At 35.7% G+C, this 21698-nt stretch overlaps 1 protein-coding gene across 3 annotated transcripts in view; it reads left to right on the top strand.

The window, feature by feature from the left end:
* DPP8 (dipeptidyl peptidase 8) overlaps nt 1–21698 on the top strand; it is a 67025-nt gene that overhangs the window by 1610 nt on the left and 43717 nt on the right. For all 3 annotated transcript variants that reach the window (XM_026008676.2, XM_026008796.2, XM_072738836.1), the window contains exons 2-4: nt 337–473; nt 3064–3333; nt 8046–8158. In XM_026008676.2, the coding sequence (XP_025864461.1) occupies nt 437–473; nt 3064–3333; nt 8046–8158 (420 nt within the window). In that variant the 5' untranslated portion in view covers nt 337–436. The remainder of the gene's footprint in view (nt 1–336; nt 474–3063; nt 3334–8045; nt 8159–21698) is intronic.

Genomic DNA, 21698 nt, shown 5'->3' with positions numbered 1-21698 from the left:
AGCCACTGAGCAACCTCACGTTTGTGTGGCTTTTATGCTTTTTAAAGTTCTTCCATAATTTTCCTTTTAATGTATATGTAGATGTCAGGGTTTACCTTATTAGGATATCCTTTTGAGTAAATTAGGCTATATGTTCCTGAAATTTTTTAAACGTTATAATTTTAATCTAAAATGCAGATATTAAGTAATTCAGGCATTACAGTACACCAAGAAAAATATTTCTATATCAGCGTTAAATACTATTTGAGATTTTAGAGTTAATCTTTTTGGCCACATATGATCCATTTCAATAATGATCAACAGCCTTATAACTTATTTCATTATCCCGGTGAGCAGGGTTGGATGGTGAGAAAAGGAAAGACTCCTGTGAGAAGAGAGCAAGATGAGCAGAGGGATCTATGCTTGAAGTTGAGTCACTTGAAAAAGATCTCTTTGAATGTGGAAGAGGTCTGAGCAGATGAAAATACAATCAGGTAGGCACGAAGGAAGGGCCTTAAGTGAAGAGGTAGGTGGGGGAGTAAAGTATATGCAGTGTTGACAATGTATGCTGATTCTCCTAATTTTTGAAATTAGAATTTTGAGAATATTTCAATATAAGGTGTTAAAGAAATCTGCAACTTAAATAATTTTGTTACACATTGGTATAAATTGCTAACATTATATAGTATATCTATCCTAGAAAATGTGGGGTATTCATTTACTATAAACAGAGTACTAGAATGTCATTTGAACAGTAAAAATCTGTGTGTGTGTGTGTACAGAGAGAGACAGAACTAGTCCAGAGACCTAGTACAATTCAGCAATAGCAGGTAATTTGCTGTTAATGAGTGTGAGCTAATGCAACTTTGACATAGGATAGATGTCAAGTTAATGGTGACTCAAGAAGCTGGCAGTAAGCCTTGGGAAGTTGGCCTGCTGAGCTTCCCAGTTCTATTCCCTAGCCTTATTCTTGTGAACAGTGGTTTGGACATGAAGTTCCAGATTTAACAGATGGGGAGTTAAGAAAAATGAGCACAGTTTGTGTGGCTTTTTCTCTCATTTGTCCCTCACTCTGTTAGAAATCAAACTAGATCCACTGACATTTGATAGAAATTAGGCCTCCCTCTAGCTTTTATTTTACTTTATTTTATTTTATTTAAGATTTATTTATTTATTTATGATAGAGAGAGAGAGAGAGAGAGGCAGAGACACAGGAGGAGGGAGAAGCAGGCTCCATGCCGGGAGCCCGACACGGGACTCGATCCCAGGACTCCAGGATTGCGCCCTGGGCCAAAGGCAGGCACCAAACCGCTGAGCCACCCAGGGATCCCCCTCCCTCTAGCTTTTAGATGGACAATCTTACTGTCATATACTGCCGCTTACTATCAGTATGCTAAATAGCAGTTGAACTAAATGACTTTTTCTCTGCTGAGCTGTTAGGATTTTGATCCCTGGAGGTAAATGTTACAGGTTGGATACTTGATATAATTCTTGAATAATTTTCTTTTTTTTTCTTTTTCTTTTTTTTTTTTTTTTTTTATTCATTCATGAAAGACAGAGAGAGAGAGAGAGAGAGGGAGGGCCAGGCAGAGACACAGGCAGAGGGAGAAGCAGGCTCCATGCTAGGAAGCCGATGTGGGACTCGGTCTCAGGGTCCAGGATCACACCCTGGGCCAAAGGCAGATGCTAAACCGCTGAGCCACCCCGGGATCCCCCTGGATGAATTTTCTGTCACTTTTGCAATACAGTTCACTGTAGCTTGAAAAAAGACACACTATCCTGGCCACACAATTCAATTCATTTTGCATGCCATGATGCTCCCCTGGTGAACTAATTCACGACCCATACCTGCTAATTACTTTTTACTCTGTGGTTGGTAGTTAGCCTGGACTCTTGTTAACTTGAGAAATTGAACTTTAAGAAAAGACATCATGTTAAATATACAACCATGCATTGATTCTTGTTCTAGAGGTAGTTACATAAATGTAATCTATTTCCCATATCCACAGGTTGCTTCAGAATATGTTGCTTCTTTTTGATAATTTCATGAATAGTGCATGTCGGAATATCACACAATGGCTTATGATGACAGTTCTTGTTTTTTTTTTCTAATACGTTACTGCTTTAAATATTCAAGTATTGTTTGAATATTGAAATAAAGAAAAATACATCCTCTTCTGAATTTGTAAAATGAGAAGAAACATCATTAGTAGATGAAATATTAACATTATTTTGGGGTTGAACTGGAAAATTGGGTTCAAACTTAATCAGAATATCAATAATACATTAAATGCTTTTTTTTTGCACAAACTACTTCAACTAATTAAAGCCGCTTGAAGATAGTATCTTTTTTCTCTCATTTAATTATGAGAGTTAAAGTTACATAATCTGTAATAATAGTTACATAAATTCCGTATAGTCGCCTAAAGTGATCGTGAGATAGTGATATCTAGGCAAGAGCAGAAGACAAAGAAAAACTTACCAGCCATTTAAGTCTTGTTATTTGGAGTTCCACTGAAACGGAAACAGTATTTATATTATCTTAATGAGTGCCCTAGGAAGTGTATTACAAGTACATTGTTTGCTGCAAGTTTAATACTGTTCTAATTGGTCGTGATTATTTCTGTTAACTGAAGTTCACGTTTATCAACTGTGTTACTTTTTTAAGTGCAAAAACACTTAACTCCCTTAGCACATTTAGATTCACTATTGACATACTCTTGGATGGAGCATTGCAGCCAACTGGCATATGGCCTGTTTCCTTCCAGTGTGGGAAAGAAAAAAAGGAATTTTGGCAAGAGATATGTAAGGACAGCCTTTTATAAAAGTTCCTAAAGGGATTTATAGTCACAGTGAAACAGACATGACCTCATTTTTTTTTAAATCTCATTTTTAAACTGAACACAGAGAAGATGGAGCTATTACTTTTCTTACTAGGTTTCATTGCAACTGTGCTGAAGAGCATTTTTTCTTGCCTTTTTTGGCAGGGCGGGGGGGGGGGGGAAACACTATCAGACTGTCATTCCCGTTAATATAAAGAAGAAGGCAGGCCTGTGAACAACTTCATGTGCCTTATTTTTCCAGGAAAATGCAACATGGCAGCAGCAATGGAAACAGAACAGCTGGGTGTTGAGATATTTGAAACTGCAGAGTGTGAGGAGAATATTGAATCACAGGATCGGCCTAAACTGGAGCCATTTTATGTTGAGCGATATTCCTGGAGTCAGCTTAAAAAGCTCCTTGCTGATACCAGAAAATATCATGGCTACATGATGGCTAAGGCCCCACATGATTTTATGTTTGTGAAGAGGAATGATCCAGATGGGCCTCATTCAGACAGGATCTATTACCTTGGTGAGTATGAAGTCATAGTTTCTGAGAGGAAATGTTGTCTTCATTCAAAATCCAGATACAATTGACACTCAAATTTTGTTGAGTAAATGATGGATAAGTAATGTTCCATTTATAGGAATAAAAAGGCTTTCTTTAGGAATGGTCAGATTAGGAACACAAACCATAAAACCACTCTTCAACACCTGCTGCTTTCATTTTTTTAAACCAAGCCTGGTTTTGATGTCTTTTTCCTAAACCTATTCACTCCAGATTTAAGATCTGAATTAAATGTATTATGCCACTGACTTCTTTGTCTATTAAATTTTTTTAAAAATTTTATTTATTTTAGAGAGAGCATGAGTAGGGGAGGGGCAGAGAGAGGGACCAGCAGACTCCAGGTTGAGCCCCTCACTGTCTCAGTCTCACAACCCTGAGATCATGACCTGAACCTAGATCAAGAGTTGGTCCCTTAACCGACTAAGCCACCCCAAGTGCCTTTTGTTTATTAAATTTTTAAAAATAGGTTTACTCCTTTCTCCCAAGTTATTTCATTCATATACATATATATTTTTTTAGAGATACTCTGCATTAGTCCACTTCAGTAATTATAGATGCATTCTTTTTTTTTTTAACAACTTAATACTATTTTATTGTATAATGGTGCCATATTTACCTAACCATGCCTCTAATAAGGGAAATACAGGTTTTTCTATTATACTGTTACAAAAATGAGGCAACGAATATCACTTTATTAGATCATCTTGTACATTTGTGAATTTATGAATAGGACTAATTCCAAAGAGTGGAATTGCTGGGACAGAAAATATGTGTATTCTAAATTTTGGTTAATAATTGCCAACTTATCCTTCCAAGGTTATAGGGTTTATATTCCTATCAGCATTGTCTCAGAATATCTGTTACTCCACACCTCTACCAGTAGTGAGTAATCAGAGGGGTTTTTTTGTTTGTTTGTTTTGTTTTTTTATCTTTTCTGGTCTGACTAGTGAACAGCAATCTCATCGTAGTTGTTTTTTTTTTTTTTTAAAGATTTTATTTATTTATTCATAGAGACACAGCTAGAGAGAGAGAGGCAGAGACAGAGGCAGAGAGAGAAGCAGGCACCATGCAGGGAGCCCAATGCGGGACTCGATCCTGGGTCTCCAGAATCACACCCCGGGTGCAGGCGGCGCTAAACCGCTGCACCATCGGGGCTGCCCGTAGTTGGTTTTTTAAATTACTTTTTTTTAATTGAGGTATAATTGACATTATATTAGTTTCAGGTGTACAATATAAAGATTTGATACTTGTATACACTATTAAAGGATCACCAAAGCAAGTGATCTAGATATTTAGATATCTTTTATCTAGATATCTTTTATTTTACATAGTTAACAAAAAAATTTTTTTCTTATGATGAGAACTTTAAAGATTGCTCTTAACAGTTTTCAAATATGTAATACAGTCTTACATAATCACCACTCTGTACATTACATTCCTATATCATTGTAATTCTAATTCCAATTATAAGTGAGGTTGAGCATCTTTTCACATATTTAAGAGACATATGTATTTCCTTTTCTCTATTTATAACCATTGTCTATTTTTTATTGGATTGTGGGTGTTTTTCTTATTAAGCATTTTTAAAAAATTTTGTATAATGAGGGAATTAAACCCACTGTAGTATTTTCCCTTGAGGCTTAATTTGTCTTTTGCTTTTAGTGCCTTTTGCCATGTAGAAATTTGTGATTTTTTTTTTGATAGTTTTGATAGTTAAATTTTTTAACTAAATAGTTAAAATAGTTTTTAGTTAAATTTTTTTGATAGTAAAAAAAAATAATAAAATAAATTTTTTTGATAGTTTTTTGATAGTTAAATTTGTACTTCTATGTAGGTTTTGGCATCCTAACTAGAAAGCCTGTCACAACTCCAGGATTATGTCTTTTAAAATCTTTGTTTTAACTTTCTGTTGGTTCCATTGCTCTGTTAGATGGAGTTCCAATACTATGTTGCTGCTACTGTTATTATCATCACTTTTTATGTTTTAACTGTTGGATAGCACTAGTCACCTTTCATCACTTTTTCATACTTGACTATTTTTGTTTGCTTGTTTTTCTTTTTTTAAAGTTTTTATTTATTTATGAGAAACACAAGAGAGAGAGAGAGGCAGAGACATAGACAGAGGGAGAAGCAAGCTCCCTGTAGGGAGCCCGATGTGGGACTCAATCCCAGGATCCTGGGATCATGACATGAGCCAAAGGCAGACAGACATTCAACCATTGAGCCACCCAGGTGTCCCAGTTTGCTTATTTTCCTGTGAGAACTTAAAATTAGCTTCTATAGCTTCTTTCTATATCCTGTTTTGGGATTACATTATACTTATGGGTGAAGTTGGGGAAAATTAACAATCTTTAAAATTTTGAGCTTTTCAAGAAAGTTGTATGACTTTTCATTTTTTCAATTCTTTTTTTCTGAATCCTAATGCCTTAGTGTTCAAGTCTATTATATTCATCTGAAAGTTTTTTTCTGTATAAATCCGTTGTTTTAGGGACACCTGGGTGGCTCAGCAGTTGAGCGTGTTAAAAAAAAAAGGTTTTTTTAAAAAAAGATTTATTTATTTATTTGAGAGAGAGCACACACACAAAAGAGCATGGGCAGGAAAAGGGACAAAGGGAGAGGGAGAAGGGGAGAAGCAGACTCCCCACTGAGGGTGGATCCCAACTCGGGTCTCTATCTTATCACCCTGAGATCATGATCTGAGCTGAAATCAAGAGTTGGAGGCTTCATTGACTAAGCCACACAGGTGCCCTGTTTGTTTTAAAAAAATTTTTTTTTTGTTTTTGTTTTAAAATTTTTAATGTGAACACCAATAAGTGTGTTCTGTTGTGTCATCAAGAGAGAACCATTGGGAAAAGCTTGTCTTGTGGCTTATACAGAACTGGTGTGATGGGCAACTGACATGATTGTGGGGAATGGCTCTAATTTGAAACTAGATGAGAGCCAGTTTTTTTCGTGTTTGAAGGCTAAAGACTCTTAAGAAGGCTTAAGGAGGATATGATCACATTTTGTAAAAATAAATAAATTGTATTTTATTTACTAAGTTTTATCTATTTAATAATAAATAGATTTTATTTATTTGACAGGGAGAGAGAGAGAGAGAGCACAAACAGAAGAAGCAACAGGCAGAGGCAGAGGGAGAGGCAGGTTCCCTGATGAGCAGAGAGCCAGATCCAAGGCTTTATCCCAGGACCCTGGGATCATGACCTGAGCTGAAGGCAGATGCTTAAATGACTGAGCCACACAGGCCCCCCTCACATTTTGTGAAATTATGAATGGTATAGATAGGTGACTGCAATCCTAACAATTCTATGACAAAGTAACTCTGGAATATACAGAATAGATTTAAGACAAAGTCAGATGCTAGAGTAAATGTTAGCTCATATCTAACTTTTTCTCCAAAAGGCAATACAAACTAAGTTTAAGAACAATTTAGGAAAATCACATAAAGGAAGATGTGAATATTTGGGGGCTTATCCCCAGCCTTTGCAAGGGTTAGCATGGAAGTTACCATGCCCTTCCACAGACTACCTTCTCTGGCATTATCAGAAACACTAGGCTGAAGATCATTTCTATCCAAGAGAGAGTACCTTGTTCATCCTGTGTGATTTATTATTCTCCTTCCTTTTTTTTTTTATTATTATTATTATTATTTTTTTTATTATTATTCTCCTTCCTTCACCTTCCCATAGCTTTCATGGAAATGATACCATCCTAGTGCCTTTTATGGTAGAAGGACTTTGTTTACTTTGAGTGTTCTTAGGTTCACATCTTCATAATCATAGTGTGTTTCTGTTCTCTTTTGCATATAGTTCATTCTACACTGCTGTAATATTCACATTCAGTTACTACATGATTTCACAGAATAGGCCTGACTTCTACTTAGGATAGACCTCTTTACTTCACCCTTCCCCAATAAAGGACAAATCACACACCAGATTTTGTATTGTTTTAATGAGTATACTTTCATCTGAAATTTATTATTGACTATTGTTATAGGACATTTATAGTGACAAAAAACTAGAATTCAGTTAGACCTATGTATACTAATAAGTGTTTTAAATGATTTAGGAAGAAAAAGAATTTTAGTGATCTGTAATTTCATAAAGCATCCCCATTTGGAATTTCATGACTCTATTGCCAACTTGTAAGAGACTTAACAATTTTCAAAAACCTAAAAATGACATTTGTCCTTGTTTCATCTTATACACTTTTATGTTTGTTTTGAGAGGGACGAAGATCTAAATACTGAAATGAAACCTGAGCATTTTTCTGTGAAACCAGGGTTTTATTGAAGAAAATTTCTATGGCAAATGGCACGTGCACCTCCTACTTATTAACCTTCTTATAGAGGGCAGATTTTTTGCAGTATATAGAAGGCATTATGGGGCACCTGGGTGGCTCAGTTGGTTAAGCAACCAACTCTTGATTTCAGCTCAGGTCATGATTTTGGGGTCCTGGGATTGAGCCCCACATAGGGCTCTTTGCACTCTGTGCAGAGTCCACTCAAGGATTCTCTTTCTTCCTCTGCCCCTCCCCCTGCTGATGCTTGCTCTCTGTCTCTCTGTAAAATGGGTAAGTAAATCTTTTTTTTTAAGAAGGCATTGTGTACTTAGACTGTGATTGCAGTAGATTTCTATTTTTGAAAATTATATATAAATTATTGTTTTCTCTTATAGCTATGTCTGGTGAGAACAGAGAAAATACACTGTTTTATTCTGAAATTCCCAAAACCATCAACAGAGCAGCAGTCTTAATGCTCTCTTGGAAGCCTCTTTTGGATCTTTTTCAGGTAGGATTAAACATTACTATTCCTGTGATTTGGTGTACATTTTCAGATACTGCATTTACTAAGAGGCAGAAATTCAAACAGGGTTTTTTTTTTAAAGTAGATGTTCATCAAATAGAATTAAAATATTTTTCTATTTTTGAACGTGTGGCTGTTAAATTCCATTTAATTCTCAACATCTGAAACTAAGGGATATTACAATTCTGATTTTTAAAACTACCTTCTCCCTGTTTAACCACTTTTCCCTTCTATAAACTTGTTAGTGGGCAACCCGGGTGGCTCAGATGGGCAGCCTGGGTGGCTCAGCAGTTTAGCGCCACCTTCGGCCTGGGGCGTGATCTAGAGACCCGGGATCGAGTCCCGCTTCGGGCTCCCTGCATGGACCCTGCTTCTCCCTCTGCCTGTGTTTCTGCCTTTCTCTCTCTCTCTCTCTCTCTCTCTCTCTCTCTCTCTCTTTCTCTCTCTCTCTCTCTCTTTCTCTGATGAATAAATAAAATCTTTAAAAAAACAAAACAAAAAAACTTGTTAGTTACATAGTTCTCACATTTTGGGGGAAGAATTGTTCATATAAAAGAAGTAATTATATTTCCAGAAAGCTTTTTATTTAAATCTTTAAGTTGAATTTGTAGTCCTAATACTTAGTAACAGTCCTAACTTGAGGGTTAAATCAAAGTACAAACTTCAGTTTTTGTTTCTGAGTAGTAGAATTCAGTTTATGTAGAATCAAAGCTTGAGCGTTGTTTTTGTATTTGTTTTTTTGTTGTTGTTGTTTTTTTCACCAATATCTTATCTTTAGACAAAAAACAAATAGTTCAAACACCCCAAGAACAAGATGATAACTTGGGTGTGATCTTTTGCCCTTTTGGTTCTCATTTATTATTTTACTTTGAATACTTCCTTATTAAATAGTATTTTGGGTTAAATGAACTAAAATATGATATTCTTAGGAATTAAAAAAATAATTTGCATGATAACTAATGGTTTTGACTATAACTGTCAGGGCTGTTATTTTCCACATAGGCTTATGACTTTTCTTTAATACAAAAAAAAAAAATCCTTTTTCTAAGAACCAAAATAATGGTACTTTCCTCATGGAACAGTTTGCAAATTAATAAATCAAAGTTCTTTTTTATTTTAAACATTTATTATGGAAAATGCCAACTAGTAGAGTTATTTGTGATTATCAATAATTATCAAATCTTGGCCATTTGATTTCATTGTAGGCGTATCAGTACCCCATGTAGTCCCTACCCCCATCTCTTGGATTATTTTGAAGCAGAGTGAAATATGTTGTTTTATTCCTAAATAAATTAGTGCATGTATAAAGGGTACAAATTCTTTTTAGAGATTACCACAGTATTATTATCATAAACAGTTGATCTTTTCTTCATATGAAATATTCAACTAGTGTTCACATTTCTCTGAGTTTTAAATAGTTTCTTTTTTTATACTTGATTTGTGCAAATAAATAATGTTCATATGTTACAATTGATTAATAGGTCTCTTAATTTTTTGGTTTGCCTTCCATCCTTTCTTTTCCCCATTGCACTTTATCTGTTGAAGAAACAAGCTCTGCTTTTGCTGATAGTTTATCCATGGTGTTATTTGATGTATTTTTCAGTCCCCTGTATTTTCGGTAAAAATGAATAGATAGTTACATCTAGAAACGTGATCAGACCCAGGTTTGCTTTTTTTTGAAAGCAGAGTCTCGAACAGATATCTGTATACCCATGTTCATAGCAGCATTATTCACAATAGCCAAAAGGTGGAAACAACCCAAGTGTCCATGGACAGATGGATGGATAAACAATTGTGGTATATCCATACAATGGAGTATTATTCAGCCTTAAAAAAGAAGGAAATTCTAACATACCCTACAGTGTCGATGAACCATGAAGATGTTATGATAAGTGAAATAAGCCAGTCACGAAAGGACAAATACTATATGATTCCACTTACATGAGGTACCTAAAGTAGTCTAATTCATAGAGACAAAGTAGAAGGTGGTTGCCAGGGGCCAGGGGAAGGGAACACGAGGAAATGTTGTTTAACGGGTATAGAATTTCAGTTTTACAAAACAAAAAAGTTCCAGAGATGGGTTACACAACAATGTGAGTATACTTAAACTATTGAACTGTACACTTAAAAACAGCTAAGATAGTAAATTTTACGTTATATTTTACCACAGTTTAGAAGAATACTTCATAGATAAGGTATGCTTCCATCAAGAGGCATATAGAACCTTATTTCTCGTGTGATGATAGCACCCTTTGATCATTGCCAAGATCCATTAATTAATTAGGAGTTATAAAACGGTGTTATTTTATCATTTCTTCTTCATTTATTAACCAAAATACTTCTATAAAAAGAAATTACTATTCAACAACTATTCAGTTATCCTGAGGTCTAATTCATAATGAAAAGACAGGATAGGGGCAGCCCTGGTGGCTAAGTGGTTTAACGCTGCCTTCAGCCCAGGGCCTGATCTGGAGTCCCTGGATCGAGTCCTGCATCGGGCTCCCTGCATGGAGCCTGCTTCTCCCTCTGCCTGTGTCTCTGCTTCTTTTTCTCTCTCTTTCTGTGTCTCTCATGAATAAAATATTCAAAGAAAAGAAAAGACAGGATAAAGTTTGATTCTTTCCCTTTATCATTTTTCAAATAATTTGTTTCCTGCAGTCCTCCATAGGTGATAAATTAGGGTATTTTCGACGAGTGTTTGGGGTTTTTTTGTTCTTTTGTTTTGTTTGTTTGTTTGTTTTGGTATCTTTATAAACTTAAAGAGTAAACTTGATGTTTTTTGGTCCATTGATAGTTATTCTTATTGTACAAATTGTCTTATTTTTGGCTGGTGCCAGCCCTTCAACTTGATATGTCATTTCCTTTTGACAAGATCCTTGCTAGTATGATGAAGATATTCCACATTCATCTTAAACATTGCCTATCCCATGCTTGAAGTCAGCCATTCCTCCATGGAGCTCTGGTTCCTTTAGAGGAAATTGGTATTAAGAGACCATGATCTGGGTGCTAGGGATGTTCATTATTATTGGGTTGGTAAATATTTCTGGCTTTTTTTAATTGAACACACTAGGGAATATACACATTCTGTATGTGTGTGTGTGTTTGAAATGGAGGTATCAATATGAATCCAAATTAATTCAGATAAACTGAGTTCCAACTGATACATCTAATTCAGATTTTATAGTACAGGATTTTTCTTTAACCTCATTTATCTTGCATATGAATCTCCTTATGCTGATTCCCAAAATCCCAGTTTAAGCAACAACATAATTCCTTTGTTTACCCCATAACACACACACACACAACAGTTTCAAAATAACAGAGAAATCAACACTGATTACTTTTAACAGTAACTTGGAATTGTTCTTCTCTGTGTGATTATGCCACCAGTTCCTATATAGTGAAGTACATTTGCTTCATTTTTAAGTATTGGAATTCCTTTATTTTTAATTGAATTTTGTTTTATAAAATAGTTACAGGATTCCAAATTCAAATCCACAAAACAAAGTATATTCAGAGAAGCTCCCTGTTTTTTTCCATTCTATTACCTTCCGTCTTCTTCTAGATAGCCATTTTTTTAACTAGCTTATCTTTCTTTTTAAAAATAATGTGAGTATATAGATGTTCATATACTCCCTTAGATAAATAGCAACATACAGTATACATTTTTTCTACCTTTTCAGAAATGAAATCTCTGGATCAAAAGATACATGCTGGGATCCCTGGGTGGCGCAGCGGTTTGACGCTTGCCTTTGGCCCAGGGCGCGATCCTGGAGACCCGGGATCGAATCCCACGTCAGGCTCCCGGTGCATGGAGCCTGCTTCTCCCTCTGCCTGTGTCTCTGCCTCTCTCTCTCTCTCTCTCTCTCTCTGTGACTATCATAAACAAATTTTAAAAATATATACATTTAAAAAAAAAAAAAGATACATGCTTTTGTAATTTTGCCAGATAGTACCAAACTTCCCTCCATGGAACTGTGCCATTTTGAATTCCCACTAGCAAGATAAAGCATACCTGTTTTCCCACAGATTCCCCAACATAATATATTGTAAAACATTTGGATTTTTGACAGTTTGTTAGATGGAAATGTTATCCCATTATAGTTTAATTTACATTTCTGTTATAGCAAAATTGATTGTCTTTTTATATGGTTTGTTATCTGCATTTCTTTCTCTGTATTTTGTTTATTCGTATTTCTAACCCATTTTTCTATATGGGGTGATCTTTTTCTTCATTCTTAGGAACTTTTATATACTGAGGATATTAACCTTTTGTCTGTGACTTGGTTGGCAAATATTTTTCCAGGTTGTCATTTGTAGTTTTACTCACTATAGTGGGTTAGGGTGTGTGTGTGTACATGCATGTGTGTGCTGGCCATGTAAAATATTTTTATATCATCAAATATATCAGTCTTTTTTGTATTGGTTCTGGACTTTATTGCTCCTAGAATTTCTGTCTTCTGTCATAGTTAGGACAGTTTTCTCTACCCTCAACTTATAAAAGAATTCACTAATGTTTTCATCTGGTACTTACATGGTTTCATTTTTTGAAGCTTTATTGAAGTGTAACTGACATACAGTAAACTGCAAATATTAAAGTATACAATATGATAGATTTGGGCATATGTATGCACCTGTGAAACCGTTACCTCAGTCATTACCGCCACAAGTTTCCTTGTACCCTTTTGTAGTCTTCCCTCTCCCACCCATCCCCTGGCAACTGTGGTACAGTCTTTCACAAGTTTTATTTCTAAGTATTTCAGATTTTTTATTCTACTGTAAAATGTATTTTCTGATTTTAATATCTGGTCGGTCATTGCCAGTATTATAGAAATACAGTTGATTTTGTATATTGACGTTATCCTGCAACCTCGCTTAAACTCTTTCATTAGTTCCATTAGATTTTTGTAGCTTCCATTGGATTTTTCTATATAAACAGTCATATTGTCAGCAAACACTGTATTATTACTTCTTCCTTTCCAGTGTGGTTGTTTCTTTTTCTTGGGTTATTGTGCTGGCTAACTTCTCTAGTACAAAGTTGAATAGAAATGGTGAAAAAGATGTTCTTGATCTTAGGGGAGGAGTCATTCAGTTCTTAACTAGTTAAGTCTATTAGTCATAGATTTTTCATAAATGCCCTTTGATAGGCTGGAGAGATACTTTCTATTTCTGGCTTGCTTAGAATTTTTATCAGGAGCAGATAACTGAGTTTTGTTAAATATTTATGTTTTTTGAAAAGATCATAAGGTTTTCTTTTTTAATTTGTTAATATAGCAAAGCATCACTGGATTATTGAGTGTTTTTTGCTTTTTTTTTTTTTTATTCATGAGAGACACAGAGAGAGAGACAGAGACATAGGCAGAGGGAGAAGCAGGCTCCATGCAGGAAGCCTGATGCGGGACTCGATCCCAGGACTCCAGGATCACGCCATGGGCCGAAGGCAGGCGCCAAACCGCTGAGCCACCCAGGGATCCCCAGGATTATTTTTTTTAATTTATTTTTTTATTCATGATAGATATAGAGAGAGAGAGAGGCAGAGACACAGGCAGAGGGAGAAGCAGGCTCCACGCAGGGGGCCCAACACGGGACTCGATCCAGCGTCCCCAGGATCACGCCCTGGTCTGAAGGCGGCGCTAAACCTCTGAGCCAACCAGGCTGCCCATGTGGAAAAGTTATTTTAACTGAAAATTTAATTTTTTTTAAATTAGATATAGTGCTATTTAGGTTATCTGTTTCTTTCTGAGTGAGCTCTTATTGTTTGTGTCGTTTAAGGAATGTTTCTATTTCATCCACAGTATTGAATTCTGTCGACATAAGTTTCATAACAGTCCCTTATCTATCTATCTATCTGTCTGTCTGTCTGTCTTGTCTATCTTATCTATTTATTTTTAAAAGATTTTATTAAAATAAATAAATAAATAAATAAAAGATTTTATTTATTTATGAGAGAGAGAGAGAGAGAAAAGCAGAAGCAAGCTCCATGCAAGGGAGCCTGATGTGGGATTCGATCCCAGGTCTTCAGGATCATGCCCCAGGCTGAAGGCAGGAGCTAAACCACTGAGCCACCCAGGGATCCCCCCTAATCTATTTAGTGTCTGAAGAATCTGTGTGATGTTTCTCTCTCACTTCTGATACTTCATGTAATTTGTGTTTTTCTCTCTTTTTTTCTAATGAGTCTGACTTAGGGTCTGTCGATTTGGTTTCATTGATTTTTCTGTCATTTTCTATTTTATTTTATCCTCTGATGTTTATTTTCGTCTTGCTTTGTATTTCATTTGTTCTTTCTCTGGTTTTGTAAGTTGGTGGCTAAGGTTACTAGTTTGAGACCTTTCTTTCTTAAATAGGCATTTAGTGTTATAAATTTCCCTTTAGGTACTATAGTAGCTGCAGTCCATACTTTTTAATATGTTGTGTTTCCATTTTCATTTAGTTGAAAATACTTCCTATTTTCTCTTTACCCCATGAGTTATTTAGACGTGTACTATTTAGTTTCCAGGTATTTGTGTATTCTCCAGAGATTGGATTTCTAATCTAATTCCATGATAATTCAGAGACCATAATTTGTATGACTTAATTATTTTCCAATTTTTGAGTCTTATGGCTCGGATATGATCCATCTTGGTAAATGTTCTGTGTTCACTTGGAAAGAATGTGTTCTGCTGTTACGGGATCTAAATGACCATTAGATAGAGGTAGTTTACTATACTCATGTTTTTTCTATTTACTATTCCTTACTAATTTTCTGTTCTACAGTTGAGAGAGAATGTTGAAATTTCCATTTCGTAATTATAGATTTGACTGTTTCTCTTTGCAGCTCTATTAGTTTTTTGTTTGTTTGTTTGTTTGTTTGCTCTATTAGGTTTTTTTTCCACATATGCTGAAGCTATGTTATAAAGTACATAAGTGGACAGGATGATTATTTCTTCCTGAGAAATTGACTCCTTTATTGGTAGTTGATGACTCTCCCTGTTTCTACCAATATTTTCTACTCTGGAGTTTAATATTAATATAAGCACTCTAGCTTTCCTTTAATTAGTGTTAGCATAGAATGTACTTTTCCATTATTTTATTTTAATAGCTTTATTGAGATATCTACATACCATAAAATTCATTCATCCAAGTATACAATTCAGTGGTTTTCAGTATATTCACAGAGTTGTACAGCTATCATCACAGTCTAATTTTGGAACATTTGTTTTCCCAAAAGGAAACCCATTAGCAGTCACTCCCATCCACCTAGCTGCTCACCCTCAGGCCTGGGCAACTACCAATCTACTTTGAGTCTCTATAGGTTTGCCTATCCTGGATGTTTCATATAAATGGAATCATGTTCTGTGTGGGCATTCATGACTGGTTTCTTTGACTCAGCCCTGTATTTTCTGGATTCATCCACATTGTAGCAGATGACGATACTTCATTTATTTTTATGGCTGAATAATATTTCATTTTATAGATGTACTGCATTTTATTGATCAGTTTATGGATATCTGGGTCATTTTGGCTGTGAGCTTTTATGAATAATGCTGCTTTTAACATAAGAGATTTTGTGTAGACTTATATTTTTAGTTATCTTGGGTATATATCTAGGAGTGGAATTGCTGGGTCATGTGGTAACTGTTTAAATTTTTAAGGAATTACTAAATGGCTTTCTACAGCAGCTGTACCATTTTACAATCCCACCAGCGATGTATGAGGCTTCTAATTTTCTGCATCCTCACTAACACTTATTATTGCTTGTCATTTTGATTATAGCTATCCTAGTGAGTATGAAAGAGGTATCTCATTGTCATTTGATTTGCATTTTCCCAATGATCAGTGATGTTGAACACTTGTTCATGTCTTGAACAAGTCGTTACACTGGTCGTTGGTATATCTTCTTGAAGAGATCTCTGTGCAGGTTCTTTGCCCATTTTATTTTATTTTATTTTATTTTTTTTAAAGATTTTATTTATTTATTCATGAGAGACACACAGAGAGAGAAAGAGGCAGAGACACAGGCAGAGGGAGAAGCAGGCTCCATGCAGGGAGCCCGACGTGGGACTCGATCCCAGGTCTCCAGGATCACACCCCGGGCTGCAGGCGGCGCTAAACCGCTGCGCCACCAGGGCTGCCCTCTTTGCCCATTTTAAATTGGGTCTTTCTGATACTGAGTTTTAAGAGTTCTTTATATATTCTGGATACCAGGTGCTTATCAGTAGGTGATTTGCAGATATTTTCTCCCATTCCGTGAGTTGTCGTTTTGCTTTTTTCTTTAATTGCAGTAGTCATTACTTAGTATGAAATCAGTCCTAATTACCTTGGCAAGTGTTTAGTACTATAATCATTAATTTAGATCTATACATTTAAACACAGTTGCTCTGGTCTCTCCTTTACTTCCTTTTTCTGCTGTTTATCGTTTATCTTAATCTGAAGTTCTTACATCTTCATTAAAAAAAAATGTGCCTTGGGATCCCTGGGTGGTTCAGTGGTTTGGTACCTGCCTTTGGTCCAGGGCGTGATCTTGGAGTCTCGAGATCAAGTCCCGCGTCGGGCTCCCTGCATGGAGCCTGCTTCTCTCTCTGCCAGTGTCTCTGCCCACCCTTCCCCCCCCATCTATCGTGAATAAATAAATAAAATCTTTAAAATTAAAAAGTTGTGCCGAAATGCATGTAATATGAAATTTACCGTCTTAACCATTTTTAAGGGTATATTAGTGCACATCATTGGCAGTAAGTATAATCACATTGTTGTGCAACCATCAGCACCATCCATCCACAGAACTTTTTCATCGTGCAAAAGTGCAATTTAGTACAAAAAATTTTTTAAAGATTTTATTTATTTATTCATGAGAGACACAGAGAGAGAGGCAGAGACACAGGCAGAGGGAGAAGCAGGCCCCACGCAGGGAGCCTGATGTGGGACTCGATCCCGGGACTCCAGGATCAGGCCTTGGGCCAAAGACAGGTGCCAAACCCCTGAACCACCTAGAGATCCCCTTAATATAAATTAAATAACTGCCTGTTACCCCTCCACCTAGCCCCTGGCATCCACCATTATATTTTCTGTTCTTATGACTACTCTAGGTATCTCATGTAAGTGGAATCATACCATATTTGTCATTTTGTACCTGGCTTATTTTACTTAGCATAATGTATTTAAAATTCGTCCATGTTGTAGTACGTGTCAGAATATACTTTTTAAAGAAAATGATATCCCATTGTTTGTATATACCACATTTTCTTTTCTTTTTTTTTTTAATATTTTATTTATTTATTCATGAGAGACACAGAGAGAGAGAGAGGCAGAGAGAAGCAGACTCCATACAAGGAGCCTGACATGGGACTCGATCTTGGGTTTCCAAATTCACATCCTGGACTGAAGGCGGTGCTAAACCTCTGAGCCACCAGGGCTGCCCATATATTACATTTTCTTTATCCATTCATTATTAAGAGTAACTTCCACCTTTTTTGGCTATTGTAAATAATGCTGCTATGAACATGGGTATACAAATATATTTTCATGTTCCTACATTCAATTCTCTTAGGTATATACCCTGAAGTAGAATTGCTGGATCATGTAATTCTGTTTTTATATTTTTGAGAGATTGCCATACTGTTTTCTACAGCCACCACAGCATTTTACATCCCCACTAGCAGTGTCCAAGTGTCCCATTTTCTCCATATCTTCACCAATACTTATTATTTTCTGGCTTTTTAGAGTAGCCATCTTAATGAGTATGAGGTTAGATCTTATTCTGCTTTTGATTTGCGTTTCCTTAATGGTTAGTGATATGAAGCATCTTTTCATGTGCTTATTGGTTATTTGTGTATCTTTGGAGAACTGTCTATTCAAAGTCTTAGCCCATTTTTTATTCAGGTTATTTGGGGGGTGGGGGGGTTTGTGGCTTATTTTCTCAATAGTGTTGTATTGTTTGAATAAGTATCACAAAAGGATATGTCCAAATCCCAAAGGTATCTGTGAATGTGACCTTGTTTAGAAATAGGGTCTTTCCAGATGTAATTAAAGATCTTAAGATAATCCTGGATGTATGGTAGGCCCTAAATATAGTAACTGACATTCTTCTTCTTTTTTTTTTTTTTTTTTTTTAGATTTTATTTATCTATTTGTAGAGAGCACAAGCTGGGGGAGGGGCAGAGGGAGAGGATGCAGCAGACTCCCCCTGAGCAGGGAGCCCAATACAGGGCTTGATTCCAGGACCCTGAGATCATGACCTAAGCTGAAGTCAGATGCTTAACTGACTGAACCATGCAGGTGCCCCAACTAGTATCCTTATAAGACAAAGGAAAGGGAAATTTGAGACAGACACAAAGGGTAAAGACCATCTGAAGATTAATGGTATGTTGCCACAAGTCAAGGAACCCTGGAGCCACCAGAAGCCTTTGGAAGAAGCCTCACTTTGCCGAGCTCTTAATTTTGGGCTTCTGTCCTTCAGAAATGTGCAAATAAATTTCTGTTGTATTCAGTCATCAGGTTTGTGGTGATTTGTTAGAGCAGCCCTAGAAAACTAATGTATGTTCTTTAATGCACACAGTTAAATTTAATAAAGTATAGTCATTCTGTTTTCTCTTTGATTGCTTGTGCTTTTAATGTATCTAAGAAACTGTTGCTTAATCTAGATTAAAAATCACAGATTTTTGTCGGTTTTCTTATATGTGAGTTTTATAATTTTAGCTCTTACATCTAGGTCTTTGGTTCATTTTGAGTTAATTTTTATATATGGGGTAAGATAGGGGCCCAAATTAATTCTTTCACATGTGGCATCCAGTTGTCCTAGCACCACTTACAGAAAACTATTCTTTCCCCATCGAAGGGTCTTGTTGAAATTCAATTGACCATAAACGTATAGACTTATTTCTGGGCTCTCAGTTCAGTTCCAGGGGCTTATAAGTCTTTCCATATGTCAGTGTTATGCTGTCTTGATTAATGTAGCTTTGTACTATTGAAGTATGAAAATGTGAGTCCTCCAATGTTGTTGCTCTTTTTCAAGATTGTTTCAAAATTCCTTATCAAAAAAAAAAAAAAAACAACAAAATTCCTTATCAATACTATTAGGATCAGTTCATCCATATCTGGAAAAAAGGCAGATGTGATAGCCATTCTTTGAATCTAGTTTAATTTGGAGCATATTGCTGTCTTTATAATCTTAAGTTTTCCAATCCATCAGCATGGGATATCTTTACATTTATTTAGTTGTTTAACTTTTTTCTTTTTTAAGATTTTATTTATTCATTCATGATAGACCTAGAGAGAGAGAGAGAGAGAGAGAGAGGCAGAGACATAGGCAGAGGGAGAAGCAGGCTCCATGCAGGGAGCCTGATGCGGGACTTGATCTCAGGACTCCAGGATCACGCCCTGAGCTGAAGGCAAATGCTCAACTACTGAGCCACCCAGGCATCCCTAGATGTTTAATTTTTTTCAGCAGCTTTCTATATACAAATCTTGCACTTCTTTAGTTAAAGTTATTCCTAAGTATTTTATTCCTTTTAAGGATATTTTAGATGGAGTTATTTTCTTAGTTTCATTTTCAGACTATTTATTACTAGTGTATAGAAATGCAACTGATATTTTATTGATCTTATGTCCTACAACTTAGCTGAATTCATTTATTAGCTCTAATACTTCTTTATAGATTGCTTTAAGGGTTTTCCATATCATATCATCTATAAATAGTTTTCCTTCTTCCTTTCCAACCTAGCTAGAACCCCTAGTGTATGTTAAATAGTGGTGGTAAAAGCAGACATCAGTTCTTTTTTTGTTTTGTTTTGTTTTGTTTTGTTTTGTTTGTTTGTTTGTTTTGACATCAGTTCTTTTACCTGATCTTGAGGAGAAGACTTCTAGGTTTTCCCTTTAAGACTGGTATTAGCTGTGGGTTTTTCATAGATGCCCTTTATCAGATTGAGAAATTTCCCTTCTATTACTAATTTGTTGAGCACTTATAACATGAAACAGTATTGGGTTTTGTCAAATGATTTTTCTGTATATTGGAAAGATCACTTTACCCCATTATTGTATTAATATAATGCATTACTTTGATTGGTCTTCATATATGTTGAACCAAGCTTACACTTCTGGAATAAATCCCACTTCGTTGTGTATAATTCTTTTAATATCCTGCTATATTTAATGTGCTGGTATTTTATTGAAGATTTTTGTAGCCCTAGGGGATGTTAGTGTGTAGTTTTGTGAGGGGTTTTTGTGTGTGTGTGTGTGTGACATCTTTGGCTGGTTTTGATGTTAGGGTAATACTGACTTCATCAAATGAGTTGGAAAGTGTTTCCTCCTGTTCTCTATCTTTGGAAGACTGTGAGAAGCACAGGTGTTCATTCGTTTTTAAACATTTGGTAGAATTCATCAGTAAAGCCATCTAGTCCTGGGCTTTTCTTTGTCGGCAATTTTTGATTACTAACTCAGGCTTTTTACTCATTAGAGATCTGTTTCTATTTTCTGTTTCTTCTTGAGTCAGTTTTGGTGGTTTGTGTGTTACTAGGAATTTAACCATTTTACCTACATTATTGAATTTGTTGGCATATAGTTCATTCTATTCAGTTACAATCTTTTTTATCTCTAACATTCCTAATTACTCTCATTCTTGATTTTAGTAAATTGAATCTTCTGTTTGTTTTTTTTTTTAACCAAATTTTGGTTTAGTTGAACTTAATTGTTTTGGTTTTTTTTTAAGATGTTATTATTTGGCAGAGAGAGAGAGCGCGTGCGTGTGCACACACAAGCAAGGGTAGCGGAAAAGATAGAAGCATGCCCTGCTGAGCGGGGATCCCAATGTGGGGCTCCATCCCAGGACCTCAGGATCATGACTGAGCTGAAGGCAGATGCTCAACTCACTGAGCCACCCAGGCACCCCGTTTGTTTTTCTATTCTGTTTTATTTCCAATTTATTTTGTATTATTTTTTCACTTCTGCTTGCTTTGAACTTAGGTTTGCTCTTTCCAATGTCTTAAGGTAAAAGGTTAGGTTATTGATTTCAGATCTCCTTTTTAATGCAGATATTTATAGTTCTAAGTTTCCCTCTGAGCACTGCTTTTGCTGTGTCCCTTAAGTTTTGATACAGTGTTTTCTTTGGTCTCAAAGTGTTTTCTGATTTCCTTTGTGATTTCTTCTTTAATTCATTGGCTACCTTTCTTGTGCCAACATCTGGAAACTGTCAAAGCAGTTAGCTAGGACAACTATTAAGACTGACCTCATTTGATTCCCATTCCTCAGAGATCACTGTCTTTTGTTATCTGATGTCTAGTGTCTTGAAAGCATTATTTCATGTATTTTGTTCGTTTTCTTAGTTATTTCAGATGGGAGGATAAGCTGAGTCTCTGTTACTCCATCTTGGCTAAAAGTGGAAGTTGGTCTCATTTTTAACACTTAAATCTTTGATGTATTTGAAATATGTGAGAAATGGATCCAGTGTTATCTTTTTTCCATATGGCTGTGCAGTAATTATGATTTGAAATTTAAATCAGTAATCACTGGTTTTAAAAGCTTCATCTTTTTCCTACTGTTTTTTTCTTATAAATTT

The sequence above is a fragment of the Vulpes vulpes genome, chromosome 15, assembly GCF_048418805.1.
Source record: "Vulpes vulpes isolate BD-2025 chromosome 15, VulVul3, whole genome shotgun sequence".
Classification (NCBI taxonomy): domain Eukaryota; kingdom Metazoa; phylum Chordata; class Mammalia; order Carnivora; family Canidae; genus Vulpes; species Vulpes vulpes.
Note: the sequence above shows the minus strand (reverse complement) of the source record. Positions and strands in the feature narration are given on the sequence as shown.